The 19,322-nt window shown below is 42.8% G+C and overlaps 2 protein-coding genes across 7 annotated transcripts in view; one reads left to right on the forward strand and one right to left on the reverse strand.

Moving 5' to 3' along the window:
* Positions 1-376: 376 nt before the first annotated feature.
* The window catches only part of SLC25A14 (solute carrier family 25 member 14), a 59,692-nt gene continuing 40,746 nt past the window's right edge, over positions 377-19,322 (reverse strand). The window contains exons 10-11 of one of the 6 annotated variants that reach the window (XR_006602987.1): positions 2,854-3,402; positions 378-2,649 (exon numbers count right to left, since the gene is read on the reverse strand). Coding sequence is in view for 3 of the 6 variants with exons in the window: in XM_045068119.1 (XP_044924054.1) it covers positions 3,163-3,402 (240 nt within the window). In the remaining 3 variants the exon portion in view is untranslated. Of the gene's footprint in view, positions 3,403-19,322 lie in introns of all 6 variants that reach the window. The other 5 variants (XR_006602986.1, XM_045068122.1, XM_045068119.1 and 2 more) reach the window with 5 other exon arrangements.
* GPR119 (G protein-coupled receptor 119) lies at positions 10,640-12,323 on the forward strand. Its single transcript, XM_004778699.3, has one exon. The coding sequence runs from the start codon at positions 10,836-10,838 to the stop codon at positions 11,841-11,843; it is 1,008 nt and encodes a 335-aa protein (XP_004778756.1). The 5' UTR covers positions 10,640-10,835; the 3' UTR covers positions 11,844-12,323.

Genomic DNA, 19,322 nt, shown 5'->3' on the forward strand with positions numbered 1-19,322 from the left:
AAGCCTGATGATTCACACACCTGTACTCCTGGGGCAAATAATACATTATATGTTAATAAAAAAATTAATAAAGTATAAAAAATGAATTTATTATCTTACAGTTCTCAAGGTCAGAAGTCCAAAATCAGTTTCACATCAAAGCATCACAGTGGAGGCACCTGGACGGCTCAGTCAGTTAAGCATCTGCCTTCAGCTCAGGTCATGATCCCCAGGGTCCTGGGATGGAGTCCCGCATCAGTCTCCCTGCTCAGTGGGGAGTCTGTTCCTTCCTCTCCCTCTGCCCCTACCCCCCTCATGCTTGCTCTCTCTCTCAAATAAATAAATAAAATCTTTAAAGAAGAAAGATAATAAAGTGCTAAATGAAAGAGGCACTAGCAAGAACAGAAAGCAGGAGTGGGAAGATAAATGGAGAGGTATATGTGAGTCCAGAGTCCTAGATTTCATTGGGCTTAGGGTAAAAATTAATCCTCATTTTCCACAATCACTGGACTTTGTTGACCAATAAAGAGGGAAGGGTCTTCTGCTTAAGATCAGCTCAAGCCCCAGTGGAGAAACCCAAAGCATAGACTTGTCAGCTTGAAGGCCAGAGGTCATAAGATGGGCAAAGGCACAGAGGCACCAACTTGCAAGAAAAGGGGACAACATGTAGTCTCTATGGATGATAAGAACCAAGACAAATTCTTGGTGGCTGTTCCACACAGGCTTCTGACCTGTTTTCAACACCTGCTGCTTATGAACTGTGCAGCCTTGGGCAAATAAGTCACCCTCTGCATGACTTGGTTTTCCCATCTGTAAAATCAAGGTATTACTAGTACCTACCTTACAGAAGTTTTGTGAGGATAAAAGGAGAATACATTGTATATTTGGGACAGACTCAGTATTTAAAGGCCCCATAAGGGGTGCCTGGATGGCACAGTCAGTTGAGCATCCAATTCACTCTTGATTTCAGCTCCAGACATGATCTCAGGGTCGTGGCATCGAGCCGTGCAGCCGGCTCTGTGCTGAGAGCAGAGCCTGTTTGTCTCTCTCCCTTTGCTTTCCCCCCTGCTCCCTCTTGTAGATAAATAAATAAAATATTAAAAAAGATAAAGGCCCCATAAATGTTAGCTGGTATCACTGCTATAAGGAGGCTCAGAAGTCCGAGAAATCTAAGGCTGTTTCCTCAAAGTGTCTCCCATTCTAAGAAGAGACTAAAGCCTCAAATACTGATTTTCCCACCCTGTTTTACCATACCATTTCTCCCAATCTGCGCGCGCACACACACACACACACACACACACACACCTCATTCTACAGCTATAGCACAGGCAAGTAACAATATGAGCAAAAGCAAATACATAACTACATATATTCGTAGATAAAAGGTATGTGTGTGCCACATACATTTTTGTGCGGTCTGCAAAGGGCCTTGGCAAAGTGGTTCCTGAGCTGGAATGGGGAGGAGGTTGAGGAGGTTTTTTTTTTCCTTTTGAAATTGTATAAATAGGTACTCGCTGTGAAAATATATAACAAGTCAGAAGTATTCAAAGTAAATGTGACAGTCACTCTCTGAACATCACCCCCAACCCCTGTCCCCTCCTCAGTTACTCCCTCTCTGTTAACGTGCATTGATTCTGATTTCTATGCATTTTTTCACACACACAAAACTGGGGTGTGGGGTTTTATTTTCATAGGTAGGTCCAGATTCTACATACTGATGTGTGACTTGATTTTCAATCAACAATATGCGTTGGAGGTCTGTGTTAGGACACATAAGTCTATCCTATTCTTTTCATACCACTGCATAATATCTAATAGCAATGGAGGTCCAGTCTGGTCATTCATGAAGAGATATTAAATGTCACCGCTGCCTTTGTCCTTGGGCTAGATGCAGCTAAACCATAGAGGCAAATGGCTGGTCTACGCACAACAAGGAATCAGGTTTGACTTGTTTTGGATATCTTCCTAGAGCTCCTCTCCCAGAGGCCCAGCTCTGAAGGCGGCCTCTCCTGAAGCCTGGTTCCTCCTCCACTGCCACTCCGGGTGAAGGTTCTGGTTCTCGGTCCCATGCCCTCAGGGTGGATGAAGCACCCCGCTGCACCCTTGGTGAAAGCCCACTATAACCCACTATGACCATTTAACTCATTGGTTATGGGATAGTTTGACCAGAGAATAAGCCCTCTCATCCTTCCCCTTCCTCCCCTTTGTCAACCCCAGCTTGTTTACCTTGTCAGTGCTCCACTCTGGAGACTCTGAGAACCCTCAGCCTCAGGACCATGAGGACTGACCACCGAGCTTCCCGGAAGGAACCATGTTCTCTGTGGTGTTGATCCCCTGGCATGGGCACAGCCATAGGACAGATAGCTGAGTCCATGTGGTCGTGTGAGAAAAGGGACAGAAAAGCTCAAGGAGGACACAGAGGTGGGGAAAGCTAGGGGGCTAAGGGGGGTAGGGATTCCCAGGGGCCCCTTCAAAAACAGGTGGCATAGGGACTGAAAGCCAGCTCAATGGGAATAACAACATTTTGCAGATGTTTTGCACCACCACGAGAATTCCCTCTATTGCCCTCCGGACAGGTGAGCATTCAGGCTCTGCTTGCATCCTTCCAATGGCAGGGAGTTCACTATTCTCCAAAGCTGCTGAGATTAGTTTAAATCAGCTTGTGGGTGCCTGAGAGGACAAGACAGAAAACAAGAGAGTGTTGACAGCTAAAACAAATAAATGTCTAGGACATGAGCAAAGGAAGAACATCTTTCAGGGATGGATAGAGAAGACATGAACAGCAGAGAAGACTGGTGTGGTAGGCAGAAAAATGCTCCCCCAAATAGGTACATATCCTAATCCCCAGAACCTGTGAATATTTTTTTACCTTACCTAGCAAAAGTCACTTTGCAAATGTGACTGAGTTAAGGATCTTGACACGTGGAGGATATCATGGATTATCTAGGTAGACTCGATACAATTACAAGGTTCCTTAAAAGAGGGAGGCAGGAGGATCAGAGGAGATGTGACTATGGAAACAGAGGTTGGAGTGATGTGCCATAGGCCAAGGCATGCAGGCAGCCTCTAAAAGCAGAAAAAGGCAAGGCAAGGAAACTATTTTCCCCTGGAGCCTCCCAAAGGAATCCAGCCCTGCCAGCACCTTGATTTGAGCCCTGTAAGCCCTGTTTCAGACTTCTGACCTCAAGAATGGTAAGATAGTATATTTATGTGGTTTAAGCCACTAAGTTTGTGACAGTGAAGCAGAATAATTAACTCATGTAACCAGGCACTTGAAAGTAGGAGGGAGGAAAGGACAAGTTGAATGTGTACACAGATCACCTGGGGATCTTGCTCCAAGGCAGACTCTGCTTCTGTAGGTCTTGGGCAGGGCCTAGGATTCTGCATTTCTCCAAGCTCACAGGTCATACCAGTGCTCCTGATCTGAAACACACTTTGATTAGCAAGAGACTAGAAGACACTCCATAAAGATACGTGTGTAACATTTTACAGTTCATGAAGCCTTTTAATATCCATTATACTTCAGGGGTACCAGGCTGGCTCAGTCCGTGGAGCATGGGACTCTTGGTCTCAGGGTTGTAAGTTCAATCCCATGTTGAGTATCAAGATTAGTTACAACTTATCCATCTTACCTCCTATTTTCATCCCTGCAATGCTATGACATCAGAATTATTGTCCCCATGTTACCACATAAGGAAGCCAGTGCTAAGTCAGAGAGGTGAAGTCATTTGTCCAAGCAAAGTCAGAGATAGTACTGGGCTGGCCCCCAGATTTCCTGACTGCAGCCACCTGTGCTTCTACCATTGAACAGCAGTTCTCATCACTGGCTGAATATTAGAATCACATGAGGAGATTTCTAAACTCCAGATGCATAGGTCACACCCCAAACTAATGATATCAGAAGCTCTTGGTATATGACCCAAACATCCATATTTTCAGAATCCCCAAGTAATTCCACAGCACAGCTAAGATTAAGAACCATTTCACTAGAGCAGTCATTCTCAAATGGGGTCCCCGAATCAGCATCAACATCACCTGGGAGCTTGTTAGAAATGCAGATTCTTAAACTGGGAGCAAGACGGCAGAGGAGTAGGAGACCTAAATTTCATCTGGTCCCAGGAATTCAGCTTGATAGTTATCAAAGCATCCTGAACACTTACAAACTCAACAGGAGATCAAAGAAAATAGCAATTCTAGGAACAGAAAAGCGACCACTTTCTGGAAAGTAGGACATGCGGAGAAGTGAACCCAAGGCAATATATGGGAAGATAGACAGTGGGGAGAAGGAGCCTCCATCAGCAGGCTTCTGGCAAATGAGAGAGCAGCAGAGCACAAAATCAGAACTTTTAGAAGTTTGGTCCACAGAGGGACATCACTCCAGTGGCTAAGTGGGCGGCGGAACCCCCACTAGGATAGTGTGGTCTCAGGACCCTCAGTGACACAGGAAGACCGGGGGTGCCTGAGTGTGGCAGAGCTCCAAAGTGTCAGAACAGGAAAGCTGCCTGCAAAGACAGAGATGAGGAGTGCGCTCTCAGCTCAGGGTTGCCATAAACTGAGATCCATGGTACAGTTGGGCCACAATTCTTCAAAGTGGTGGATCCTACGAGCCTCCCCTTCCTCTATTGGGAGGAGTGACGTGGGAGTATGCTGCAGGAATCTACTGGGTTTGGAGACTCCAAATAGGTCCATGTGCCAGAGATAGAAATGTTCAGTCACAGGCTGGGTGAACACAGAGTACGGCCAGAGACCATAGAGATGGGAGTGATTGACTGCTTTTTTCTGAGGGTACACTAAGGGGTGCGACCCCCATTTCTCAGCTCCTCCAGGGCCAGATATTGGGAGGCTGCCATTTTCATTCTTATCCTCCAAAGCTGTACAGAAAGCTTTCAGGGAACAAAAGCTACTAAGAGCAAACCCAAGCAGATTACTTAGCCTGGACCCTGGCAAGGGCAGTGCAATTCCTCCTCAGGCAAAGACATTTCAGAATTACTACAACAGGCCCCCTTCCCCAGAAGATCAGCAAGAACATCAAGCCAAGACCAAGTTTACCGATCAATGAGAACTGCAAAATTCCAGTGCTAGGGGAATAAAACACATAGAATTCATGGCTTATTCCCAATGATTCTTTGGTCTTTCAAAGTTAATTTTTAAAATTCTCCTTCTTTTTTTCTTTTTTTGATTTTTTCTTCTTTCCTTTTTCAACCAACATCTTATCTTCTCAATACCTTTTTAAAAATCTTTTTTAATTTTCATTTTTACAGTCATAGTCTATCCCTTCATTGTATTTAACCCTATTTTTTGTACATATGTAAGTATTCCTTTCTTTAAAATTTTGGGATACAGTTTCTTCTAACAGACCAAAATATACCTTAAATCTAATGATCTAGTGTATGGCTTATTTCTTTTGTTTGTTTCTTTTAATTTTTTTCTTTCTTTTCAGCCAACTTCTTATCAACTCCTTTTTCTTTTTAAGATTTTGTTTATTTATTTGACAGACAGAGATCACAAGCAGGCAGAGAGACAGGCAGAGAGAGAGGAGGAAGCAGGCTCCCTGCTGAGCAGAGAGCCCAATGCAGGGCTCAATCCCAGGACCCTGAGATCATGACCTGAGTCAAAGGCAGAGAGAGGCTTTAACCTGCTGAGCCACCCAGGTGCCCCATCAGTTCCTTTTATAAAATCTTTTTAAGTTTCTATCTTTATAGTCATATTCTATCCCATTTACCTTTATGTGTGTGTGTGTGTGTGTGTGTGTGTGTGTGTGTTTCTTTCTTTAAAATTTTGGGAGGCAGTTTCTTCTAACAGACCAAAATAACACCCAAAATCTAATGTGTGGCTCTGTTCTATTCACCAGCCTGATCATATTCTTTTTTTTTCCCTTTCTTTTCTCCCTGGTTTAAGATCTCTTCTGATTTGTTTAGTGTCTATTTTTCTGGGGTCATTGTTACACTTTTAGCATTTTGTCCTCTCATTCATCTATTCTTCTCTGGACAAAATGACAAAATGACAAAATGAAAAAAAAAAAACTCACCTCAAAAAAAAGAACAAAAGGCAGTACTGACCGCCAGGGACCTAATCAATATGGACATTAGTAAGATGTTGGAACTAGAGTTCAGAATGCTGATTATAAAGATACTAGCTGGGCTTGAAAAACGCATAGAGGATACTCAAGAATCCCTTTATGGAAAAATAAAAGAACTTAAATCTAACCAAGTCAAAATCAAAAAGGCTATTAATGAGGTGCAATAAAAAATGGAGGCTCTAATTGCTAGGACAAATAAGGTAGAAGAGAGAATTAGTGATACAGAAGACCAAATGATGGCGAATAAAGAAGCTGAGAAAAAGAGAGGTAAACAACTATTGGATTGTGAAGGGAGAATTCAAGAGATAAGTGATACCATAAAATGAAACAAAATTAGAATAATTGGGATCCCAGAAGAAGAAGAAAAAAGAGAGAGAGAGGCAGAAGGTATATTGGAACAAATTATAGCAGAGAACTTGCCTAATTTGGGGAAGGAAACAGGCATCAAGATCCTGGAGGCACAGAGAACCACCCTCAAAATAAAAAGAGGTCAACACCCATCATCTAATAGTAAAACTTAGAAGTCTCAGAGACAAAGAGAAAATCCTGAAAGCAGCTCGGGACAAGAGGTTTGTAACCTACAACAGTACAAACTTTAGATTGGCAGCAGACCTATTCATAAAGACCTGGTAGGCCAGAAAGGACTGGCATGGTATATTCAGAGTACTAAATGAGAAAATATGCAGCCAAGAATACTATATCATCTAGGCTATCACTGAAAATAGAAGGAGAGATAAAATAAAAAACTTCCGGGACAAACAAAAACTAAAAGAATTCATAAACAGCAAACCAGCCCTACAGGAAATATTGAAAGGGGTCCTCCAAGCAAAGAGAGAGCCTACAAGGACATAGACCAGAAAGGAACAAGACAATATATAGGAACAGTCACCTTACAGACAATACAAAGGCACTAAATTCATATCTTTCAATAGTTATCCTGAATGTAAATGGGCTAAATGCCCCAATCAAAAGACACAGGGTATCAGACTGGATAAAAAAAACAAGACCCACCAATATACTGTCTGCCAGACACTCATTTTAGATCCAAAGACACCTCTAGATTTAAAATGAGGGGATGGAAAACAATTTACCATGCTAACGGACATCAAAAGAAAGCTGGAGTGGCAATCCTTATACCAGACAAGTTAGATTTTAAGCCAAAGACTATAATAAGAAATGAGGAAGGACACTATATCATACTTAAAGGGTCTATCCAACAAGAAGATCTAACAATTTTAAATATCTATGCCCCTAACATGGAAGCAGCCAATTATATAAACCAGTTAATAACAAAATCAAAGAAACACATCAACAATAATACAATAATAGTAGAGGACATTAACTCCCCCCTCACTGAAATGGACGGATCATCCAAGCAAAAGATCAACAAGGAAATAAAAGCCTTAAATGACACAGTGGACGAGATGGACATCACAGATATATTCAGAACATTCCATCCCAAAGGAACAGAATACACATTCTTCTCTAGTGCACATGGAACATTCTCCAGAATAGATCACATCCTGGGTCACAAATCAGGTTTCAAATCAGGTACCAAAAGATTGGGATCATTCCCTGCACATTTTTGGATCACAGTGTTTTGAAACTAGAACTCAATCACAAGAGGAAAATTGGAAAGAACTCAAATTTAGGAGGCTAAAGAGAATCCTACTAAAGAATGAATGGGTCAACCAGGAAATTAAGGAAGAATTAAAATTCATGGAAACAAATTAAAACACAACTGTATCCCTAGACATATTGCCAAAGGCAAGGGAAGCAAGGACAAAAATGAACTCTTGGGACTTCATCAAGATCAAAAGTTGCACAACAAGGAAACAGTCAACAAAACCAAAAGACAACCAAGAGAATGGGAGAAGATATTTGCAAATGATGTATTAGATAAAAGGCTAATATACAAAGTCTATAAAGAACTTATCAAACTCAACACCCAAAGAACAAACAATCCCACCAAGAAATGAGCAGAAGACATGAACAGACATTTCTGCAAAGAAGACATCCAAATGTCCAACAGACACATGAAAAAATGCTCAATATTACTCAGCATCAGAAAATTACAAATCAAAACCACAATGAGATACCACCTCACTTGAGTCAGAATGGCTAAAACGAACCAGTCAGAAAATGACAGATATTGGTGAGGATGTGGAGAAAGGGGAACTCTCCTACACTGTTGGGGGTAATGCAAGCTGGTGCAGCCACTCTGGAAAACAGTAGGGAGGTTCCTCAAAAAGTTGAAAATAGAGCAGTCTTACGACCTAGAAATTGTACCACTGGGTATTTACCCCAACAATACAAATGTAGTGGCCCAAAGGGAGAGGGGCATCCCGATGTTTATAGCAGCAATGTCCATAAGAGCCAAACAATGGAAAGAGTCTAGATATCCATCAACAGATGAATGGATAAAGAAGATTTGGTATATATATACACAATAGAATATTATGCAGCCATCAAAAAATTGAAATCTTGCCATTTGCAACAACATGGATGGAATTAGAGGGTATTACGCTGAGTGAAATAAGTCAATCAGAGAAAGACAATTATTATATGATCTCACTGATATGAGGAATCTGAGAAACAAGACAGAGGATCATAGGGGAAGGAAGGGAAAAATGAAACAAGATGATACCAGAGAGGGAAACAAACCCTAAGAGAATCTTAATTTCAAGAAACGAACTGAGGGTTGCTGGAGGGGTTGGGGGGTGGGAGGGTGCTGTGGTGAGCACTGTGAATTGTGTAAGACTGATGAATCACAGACCTGTGCCCCTGAAACAAATAATACATTATATGTTAATTTTAAAAAGAAATCCAGATTCTCAGGCCCACCCGAGCCATAAATAATCCAAAACTCTACATGAGGCCCAAGAATGTGGGCACAGACGTGCACATCCCCCCTCATGGGATTCTGACACACTCTACAGTTTGAGCATGGGCTTCAAAAGGACCATCTTGCGTCCATTCATGGACTCAAGTGCTAAAGAAACAAGAGCACAACCTTCAATCCAAGCATAATTTCAGGCCAGGTACCAAGCAACTAAAGTCAGCTTCCAAACGGAGTGTGGGGGGGCGGTGGCAGGCTACCAAAGAATAACTGTTCTCAGACTTGCAGCTGGGATACTGAGCCCCCATGCCATGGCCCTTCTGCTCCTTTGTAGATGAGACATCTGTCAGAGGCCCTCTCAGACTGTCAAAACATCCTGGAATATAATATTTGCCTCCAACTCTGTACCTTGCTCTCCACTCCCTCACTTAAAACACTAACCTTTCCCATTTGTGCTCTCACCTGAACAGAGTAAATACACTTCAAACCACTCTTCTCCCCACCCCTCTCTTCTTGGTATCCAAGAGTGGCAGGCAAAAGGTTAGTTCTAATGTACCCGAACAAATGGATATACAACCTAAAATAGGAGTGACCGACACAGCACCAGGCCTAAGCACATCTCACTAGCTTCAGCAACACTGCCACCCTGCAGCCTAACGCTATCCACAATGCAAAATGGAAAATTCCACAACCAAACATGAGAACAGATGCTTTCCAGAATGCAGCCCACCTCTTCTTCTCATGTCTCAGACACTGGGTGTACAGGATCAAGAAGGGCAAGGCTGGCAGCCGCTACTTGTGATCAGAGACATGTCTTCAATGAGTATACACAACATACAGCAGCCTTTTTAAAATAAGATTTTATTTATTTATTTGTCAGTGAGAGTAAGAGCACACAAGCAGGGGCAGTGGCAGGCGGAGGGAGAAGCAGGCTCCGCAATGAGCGGGAACCCATCCCGGGACTCTGGGATCATGACCCAAGCCAAAGCCAGATGTTTAATTGAATGAGCCACCCAGGCATCCCCGGAGAGCAGCTTTAGACAGGGAGCGGGATCTATTCTAAACTGAATAACGTATGGTAACTAACATAATAAAAAAATAATAAACTGAATAACAAACTATTAGCAATTCTCTCCTTTTGTTTTCCTGCCCTCCTGAATCAGTTGAGTTCTGAGGGATGAGAAAGAGGGGAACAGCACACGCTATTTGAGAGAATTAGAATCCGGGGTGTTAGGAAACAAAAGATTAAAACAAACAGACAAACAAACAAACAGCTTAAATGTGTGGTAACTCCCCTGAAAGCATGCTGGGCCCTGAAATTGCCTGCCTGCCCTCACGTCCCACTTCAGCTGCTTATGGCCACCCTGCTTGATTGAAAGCAGTAATAGTAGTGGCTGAGAATTCGTTATTAAGTAAATGCTTCATTAAGCCGAGATTAGCTGTTAAGCTGGTCCTTGAGGCTTGGGAAATGAAGAAGTGCAAGTTTAATATCAAACTATGGAGAAAGAACAAGTGTGCTTAGAGTCAAGCATATCTTCTGCCAGACAGGAGACCTGATGAGTGACCCAGTCCCTCCAAAAAAGTCCTTGAAGCATCAACAAAGGGAGAGAGCCTGGGGAGACAGTATGCACCAGGTACTTGGGAGTTGTCTAGTAACTCGGGTGTCGGAGGGGGAGGGACTAGCTCAGGGTCCAGGGGGAGGTCCGCACTGGGATTGTTGCCTTCAGACAGCGGGAGAGGCAAGAGGCTGAGGACTGAAAGAGAGAGATTCGCAGGGACTGGCAGGATCTCACAGATGGCAAGCTGCCAGCGCGGACGGCCAGTGGCAGCCAGGGCTTAGCTGTGGCTCTGAACAACGCTCTTCCTCCCCCAGCCCGTGAGAACTGGAGCTGGAGAGACAGCATGCCCCGGTAAGTGGAAATCCTGCCACTTGAAGACATGGAGTCATCTTTGCCATTTGGAGTGATCCTTGCTGTGCTCGCCTCCCTCATTATTGCTGTCAATGTGCTAGTGGCCGCAGCCGTACTGTTGCTGATCCACAAGAATGATGGTGTCGGTCTCTGCTTCACCTTGAATCTGGCGGTGGCTGACACCTTGCTTGGTGTGGCCATCTCTGGCCTAGTCACAGACCAGCTCTCCAGCCCAGCTCAGCCCACACAGAAGACCCTGTGCAGCCTTCGGATGGCATTTGTTACTTCTTCCGCCGCTGCCTCTGTCCTCACGGTCATGCTGATTGCCTTAGACCGGTACCTTGCCATCAAGCAGCCCCTCCGCTACTTCCAGATCATGAATGGGTTCGTGGCTGGGGCCTGCCTTGCCGGGCTGTGGTTGGTGTCTTGCTTCATTGGCTTCCTCCCACTGGGAGTCCTCACATTCCGGCAGACTACCTACCACGGTACCTGCAGCTTCTTCGCTGTGTTTCACCCACGCTTTGTGCTGACCCTCTCCTGCGTTGGCTTCTTCCCAGCCCTGCTCCTCTTTGTCTTCTTCTACTGTGACATGCTCAAGATTGCCTCCATGCACAGCCAGCAGATCCGAAAGATGGAACACGCAGGAGCCATGACCGGGGCATACCGGCCTCCACGGAATCCCAGCGACTTCAAAGCTGTCCGCACTGTGGCTGTTCTCATTGGGAGCTTCACTCTGTCCTGGACCCCCTTCCTTATCACTGGCATTGTGCAGGTGGCCTGCCAGAAGTGCTACCTCTACCTGGTGCTAGAACGGTACCTGTGGCTGCTCGGTGTGGGCAACTCCCTACTCAACCCACTCATCTATGCCTATTGGCAGAAGGAGGTGCGACAGCAGCTCTACCAGATGGCCCTGGGAGTGAAGAAGGGGCTCGCCTCGTGTCTCCTTTTTCTCTCAGCCAGATATGGTGGTCCGAAGGGGCCCAGGGAAAATTCCTATCCTATTGCCATTATCTCCCACTCAGATCTCGATGGCTAAGATGGTAAGGGCAGGGAATTTCCTAAGTGCCTGCTCCCTCGCCTCTCTGCACCCCAGCTAGGAAATCAGATGGAGCTAGGGGAATGAGAGTACTTGCTTCAGGCCGCTGACCACCCCTCACCCCAGACTGAGAGGAACTGAGGTAGGGTGCTGACTCTTTTCTGTAATCCATTTCCTCATCTGCAAATCTCTATTCCTCCCAATCTTTCTTTTGCAATGACTCTGTTTCTCCTGTACGGGTATACTTACGTAAAGAAATGTACTACTGAAATGATGTTAAAAAATCAAATCCTAGTTTTGAATGCACTAGAGCAGCACTATCCTATAGAAATATCATGCAAGTCATATAATTTTAAATGTTCAAGTAACTATATGTTAAAAAGGTAAAGAAAAAAACTAGGCAAAATTTATGTTAATGTTTCATTTAACCCAATGTATCTAAAATATTTCAATATGTAATTGATATAAAATTACTACACTGTGTTTTTCATGCTAAATCTCTGAATCTGATGTGTATTTTACCTTTACAGAACATCTCCAAGCAAACTAGTCTGATTTCTAAAGCTCAGTAGTGACAGGGCTAGTAGCTACACCATAGCGGATAGCACAGTTCTAGAGAAACAAGGTGGTTACTATAGTGACTGATTATAATAAAGTGAGAAGTCCTGCCCTCCCTGATGTGAATCAGACTTTTTAGGTGGTAAGTTTGCCTAAAATGTAGGAACCTGAATTAGAATCTACAGGCACTCTTCTTTTACAATTCATGGTGCTCAAAACATTGTTTCTTCAGAAATAGCCAATCTTGTGGTTATTTCTGCTACTACCCCCCCAATGCACCACTTTTGTAACTGTGGTACCCCTTCCCCTCAGTTGGCTTCTTACTTGCTGATAACAATACTGAACCACCAATTCTGAGATACTCAAAGGGAAAAAAGAGGCAAAAGGGGTCAGGACGAAGAAAGGCACTGCTAAGCTCTCCACAGCTCGGACTCAATTTTTCCCTCTGAGCTTGACCTTCTTAAATCCTCATTTTCTAAGAAACTCAGTGGCATAGGAGGATGCCTCCAACATATCCCAGGAGACCAGCTGAGGAAGCAGTGTCTCCTCCTGCTTTCTGTGGGTATAGAAAATGACTGTTGGCAGCCAGAAATTATGTCCAGGCTCCCTCTGGGCAACCCCAGCAGCAGCAATTCAAGAGCAGAGTAGGGAAGAAACCTGGGAAATATCGTCAGTCTCCCTGAGCTTCCCTGTAACCCCTTCTTAATCTCCTGGTCTCCATGTAGATTCCTAGAAAGTTTGCCTCTTAAGGCCCTCAACTAGATTATCTCCTAGAAAGCTGCTGAGTGGACAACCGAAGACAAGAAGAAACCAAGAGAGAATGGATTAAATCTGTCTGGGATTTGGTGCCAAAATAACCTTGGAAGGTTAACCCCTTGATATGTCTAAACTGATGGCCTGAGGAGGCATTTGAAGTCAGTGTGTACAGGTCAATGTCAAGAGGCCCAAGAAATTCATTTTTCATTTAAATCTGAAACTACAATGTTCGGAACGAGCACAAAATCTGGCCGTCCTCCTCTCCGCAGGATGGCGCCACACCACGATGTCTTGCACTTGGGTTTTAATTCCCCTTCAGTCTTGGATTAACTCCCACCTGGCTTCCCTCAGTTGTTTGGAGGTTAATGATCCTTCCTTTCCATTTCCATATTCCGGAAAATTCCCTTCTATTTTCACCCTCTGTCTTCAGCACAAATGGCCGGTTGCTCGCTGACCTATTCTAATACACACCAACTCTCCTTTGGTAGATTTTTTTTTTGCAGTTGCTCTGTTTACCACTCCAGCCCAGAGGAGGATCATATGTGCCTTCACCACAGCAGGCTTTATGCTCCTACAACTGATGAACTTTTTGGCTTTCAAGTGGCTGATGGACTCCAATGCACTCTGAAGTGCTGAGCACCCAGCAAATGTCATTTATGCCAGCAATAAGGCACTCTCTTGGGTTGGGTTAGGAGTTACTGGGAACTATGTAAAACACAAATAGCAACTGGGTTTGGGGACAAGATGGGAAGCTGGCTTCCTCCTTACTGGTGGTTCAAAGCTTAATTTCCTAGCCTTGCTGCAAAAGACTGATTTTGCCAAGGTAACACAAGCAAAGTGGAATGGAAATTAGTTACAGGAGAAAGGCAGGAGCTGAGGGGAAGCTAGATGACTGCTGTGTTGTTAGGTTCAGTGTAAGAAACCGTCCCTGGGAGGCAATATGCTGAGTAGAAAACTCACAGGCTTTAAAGTCCAATAGACCAGTGTTGAAATTATGATTCAGTTGTTTAAACTGTCAAAGTTACAGTTTCCTCATTTGCAAAACCGGGGTAATAATGCCTACCTTATATGATTTTAGAAAGGATTAGCTTGGATAATGTATGGGAAAATGCCTAAACTACAGCAGATAGTTAGTACTTAGAGAATGTTCTCTTCCTCATCCTTAAAAATCCTGAAGAATAAAAAAAACCCTGGAGAATAAAATATTCAGCTGACCAATTTAGGGAGTCTGTCCTATCTATAGATATTATGGTCTCCAGGACAAGGACACTTGGGCTCCAAACTGAATTCCTTAACCCTGAAATGTTTTTGATAATGAGTGATGAAAGAGGACTCAGGTTGAAAAGACAAATAGCAAATTTAATACCTGAGCAGGATCAAGAAACAGCAGATACAAACAAGGCACTATTATCACACACTGGGGTTTAAGAGTAACTCTTATTATGGACACAGTATTTAATAAGCCACCAAGAGCAGAGATACAGAATGCTATGCAATGCTCTTTGACACAGGCTCCAGCAGAGAGAAAGGAATGTGTTGGGGAGGAAACATTTAGATTTCATTCATGCATTTGATATTGTCTCCTGGTGGATTTGGAAAGAAACCAGATCCTGTTTAGCAATTTGATCAAAATAGCCAAAAGATATTACAACCTTGAAGGACAGAATATAGGTCAATCAGTCTCATTTATAATTACCATAAAGAGCTTGTGAATTGGTTATAAAAACTGTGATATGACTAAATTTTCTACTACTTCCCTGGATAGCTGACATTATGCACAGCACACCTGTTTCAGAGTACTACTCTCAAGAACATAAGAACACACAACCCTCTGTTCAGGGGCATTTTGAGTGGTCTCACAAGAGTTATAGGCTGGTTGCCCTGATCTACCAAATGCTCCCACTTGTCTAAAAAGCCCATCTCTGAGAGTTGGCCTTAGGATATCTTCTCCCCATATGGAAAAGCATTTACTGATTCAAATGGAAAATGAACTCATGACTTTGATTTCATTCACACTTGCTCAGTCAGTGGCCAAACTGAATAGAGACCAATGAAAATAGCAGGCAGGAGATATATTTCAAGGGCACACACAGAATAAGAGGAAACATGGTATTGATAGCTAGGCAACAAGAGCAACAATGGACCCAAGGCCAGACCACAATTCCATCCGCCACGTGCTTAATTTGTGACTCCTTCAGTACCTCCTATGCCATCCTTCAAACTGGTCTGAAATCTTCTCCTTTTAATTAACAAATCTTCATTTGTTATTTTTACAGTCACATAAACTTGTTAATGTTACCTGCAAGTGTCAATGTTATTCATTCATTCACCTGTCCATCGGTCTACCTATTCCGCAAACATTTTTTAAGAGCTAGGTGCTAAAACTGCCCCAGCTTTGCTGGGATTTCTTTCAGAGATATGTAATATATGTATATATATGAGGTTCATTATTCCTTTTTGATTATAAAAATAATTTTCGTTCATTTCAGAAATTTTTAGAAAATACAGAAAATCATAAAGGTACCAATAACTGTTCCATCTAGAGATGATCACCATTATTCTCTATGTGTTTTCTTCACTTAATGTTATATTGTGCAAATTTTCCTATGTAATTAACTTTTCTTCAACATCATGACTTGTGGAGCCCCTGGGTGGCGCAGTTAGTTAAGCACCCAACTCGTGGTTTCAGCTCAGATCAAGATCTGAGAGTCTTGAGATTGAGCCCCGTGTTCCTCTTTGAGCTCAGAGAGGAGTTTCTCTCCCTTTGCCCCTCCTGATGTTCACTCTCTCTAAAATAAATAAACTAAATTTTTAAAAACCATGACTAGTAATGGTTGCATGTTATTTCAACATATGAGTATATAATATTCTAACCACTCCCCTATAGTTGTATATTTATTTCCAATATCTCACTGTTATAATACCACTATAAATACCTTTGACATATGTGCCTTCACCACAGCAGGCTTTATGCTCCTACAACTAAAGAACTTTTTGGCTTTCAAGTGGCTGATGGACTCCAATGCACTCTGAAGTGCTGAGCACCCAGCAAGTGTCATTTATGCCAGCAATAAGGCACTCTCTTGGGTTGGGTTAGGAGTTACTGGGAACTATGTAAAACACAAATAGCAACTGGGTTTGGGGACAAGATGGGAAGCTGGCTTCCTCCTTACTGGTGGTTCAAGGCTTTGACACATCTGTTTAATTCCTTAGGATAAATCCTACAAATAAGTATTACTAGGTCAAGGAGCACTAAACATATATAAGAATTTTGATTCGTATTTTTGCTGGCACTTCTTAAAGTGTAAAGTTTGCCTAGGATATTTGCTAAGAGAAGTCAAGAGCGAGCCATGAATGAAAAGACCACACTGATATGAAGATCTCAAAGAAATAAACGTACATGGCTTCCTGAAGGCATAAACTATACCAGGGAGTTAACCAGTTGCTGTTGTTGCTGCTTCTTTTTAACAAACAGAAGCTTATTGATCTGTCCTACTGCTAGAGTTAATCTGCACATTTAGAAATCTGGACTAGCGGGACACAGCAGTTGAAGAATAACTCTTAAACTGCAATATGACACTGTGTAGTATCCAGGTATCAATTTCAGTGTGCTTTCACTCTTCAAATTTTCTGAGTTAGTTGCTTTGTGCAACACCATAAAACGCTAAGTAGGCATGAGAATATGAAAACATAATCACATGGAGCCAGGAGAACCGTCGTGATGCACTTGAAGCCTTAAAGCCATAATTTTGCTGAGTTGCTGAAAGGGAAGATGTGCTCCACCTAATGGATCAACCCTGCAGTGTAAAGTGCATGAGCTTAACATGCTACTACCCAGCCATATGTTCACTGGATTTACAAGCTGTTGAGACCATAATCAGCTGCTGGGCTCAAAGAGCCCTCTCAGGAGGAGTCCTAGAAACAACCAATGCAGCTGTTAAGGGTCTCAGAGTCTGTTTTTTTTTTTTTTAAGATTTTATTTATTTATTTGACAGAAAGAGCACAAGTAGGCAGAGAGGCAGGCAGAGAGAGAGAGAGAGAGGGAAGCAGGCTCCCCGCTGAGCAGAGAGCCCGATGTGGGACTCGATCCCAGGACCCTGAGATCATGACCTGAGCCGAAGGCAGCGGCTTAACCCACGGAGCCACCCAGGTGCCCCTCAGAGTCTGTTTTAATGCGCAAAGCACTTCCTGGTTCTTTAAAATGCCTCCTACACAATAGGGCAGGCAGGATCCATTTACTCCAGCACACTGGAGAGGACCAAAGTCATGTAAGACCAAGAGCCTGAGGAGGGTCTCTTTATTTGCTTAGGTTTATTTTTATTTGGTGCATGTTGCCCAAAAATCCGATTGAATCATATTTCCTATTTACTATAATAAATCCATTATTCAGTTCCATTTCTGTCTGGGTTGTGTTGACATTAAGGCATTAAAAAGCTGATAAACATGCTGAGATAACAATCATTGGCCCAATAAAATGCCACACTGTCTTATAAAACTGTTCACCGTGCTTTTACCACTCATAATATTTTTGCACATTTGCCCACTGAGCCATTCAACAAATACTAAAGCACTTGCTATAGAAAAGCAAACTGGTGTCATGTCATCTCGGACGTGGTTTAAAAAGTAAGACAACTGGGGGGCACCTGGGTGGCTCAGACAATTGAGTACCCAACTCTTCATTTTGGTAGTCACGAGATCAAGCCTTGCATCGGGCTCTGCACTGGGTGTGGAGCCTGTTTGAGAGTCTTTCTCTCCTTCTCCCTCTGCCTCCCACCCCCTTTACTCGCATGCTTGCTCGTTCTCTCTCTCTCAAAAATTTTAAAGAAGTAAGAAAACTAAACCAAGAAATTATATCCAAATGGCTATGAGGTTATTTCAGGTGTGGATTATTTCATAATCCAAAATTCCAACTACCACTTTAAGATTACCAGGTCCCTTAGTATTTTTTTAAGGTTTTATTTTTATTTATTTGACACAGAGAGAGCACAAGCAGGGCGAGTGTCAGAGGGAGAGGGAGAAGCAGGCTCCCTGCTGAGCAGGGAGCCTAATGCAGGTCTTGGTCCCAGGAACCTGGGATCATGACGTGAGCCAAAGGCAGATGTTTAAGTGACTGAGCCACCCAAGGGCCCCTCTCTTAGTCATCTTAAGCAATGATGCATTAAATTGTTTTTCTTATTTGCTAAATAAATAGGAAAGACAAGGATGCAAAAAGTGTGTTTACAGTGACTTTGGCTCAGCCCAAAATACAACTGAATTCTGACACTGAGGAAGTTATTAGAGGAAAAAAAATCCTCTAGTGAAATCTCAGGAATTAATACAGAGTAGCTACTATGAGAAGATATTTGTTTTTTAAAAAAGCAATTTTATGACTTTAACTTACATGCAATATCCTGAAGAGGCTGGGCTAGCAAAAAATATTACCCCTTAAGTGATATACTTTAGTAAATAGAAAATAAGTATTTATAATCAGGTTTTCAGTAAGTTTAATAATTCCTCCCATAAATCTGTTTATAAGCCTAACACCACACTTTTTTGCATTAGAGAAGAGAGGGTGAGAAATCTAGCCCCATGTGCAAACTGTTCCATTCCAAACTAGTGAAATCTGTATCAATAATTACAAGTTCTCCATTAAACAGTACAACGTACAACAAAAACATGTTCCTGTGTGTATGGTGAACTGTGCTTAGACTGGAGACGGAAGGGGTGGGTTCACAAGGAAGGAGGTTGTAGAGAAGAAAGGCCAACAGAGATAAGAGAGGGAAGTAGAAAGTAGAGAATAAGAGGAAAATTACATAATTGCAGTTACAGGTCTCCAGGAAAATAATTTAAAGCCAGTGTTACAATGAAGTGTCAAAGAGTGACCCACCACAACAACCTATTGACCTTCATTCTCCCAGGGTGCTATAAAGATAGGGGAATTAATGAAATCAATATTCTTTACTGTTCACCTTCCATAAACTTTAAGTGACCCTGGACTAGGCTGAATCGGTACACCTCTAGCATAGTGACTACAAGCATGGGCTCAGGAGCCAGACTGCCCAGGTTAGGATCCTGGGTCTGTCATTTCCTAGGAACAAAGTATTCTACCTTTCTGTACCTCTGTTTCTCATCTAAAAATAAGAATAGTATGTATCTACCTCCTGGAGTGTCTGAAAGAATGTCAAC

This window comes from Mustela putorius, unplaced genomic scaffold (genome assembly GCF_011764305.1).
Source record: "Mustela putorius furo isolate JIRA1106 unplaced genomic scaffold, ASM1176430v1.1 tig00003899_pilon_pilon_pilon, whole genome shotgun sequence".
Taxonomy (NCBI): Eukaryota; Metazoa; Chordata; class Mammalia; order Carnivora; family Mustelidae; genus Mustela; species Mustela putorius.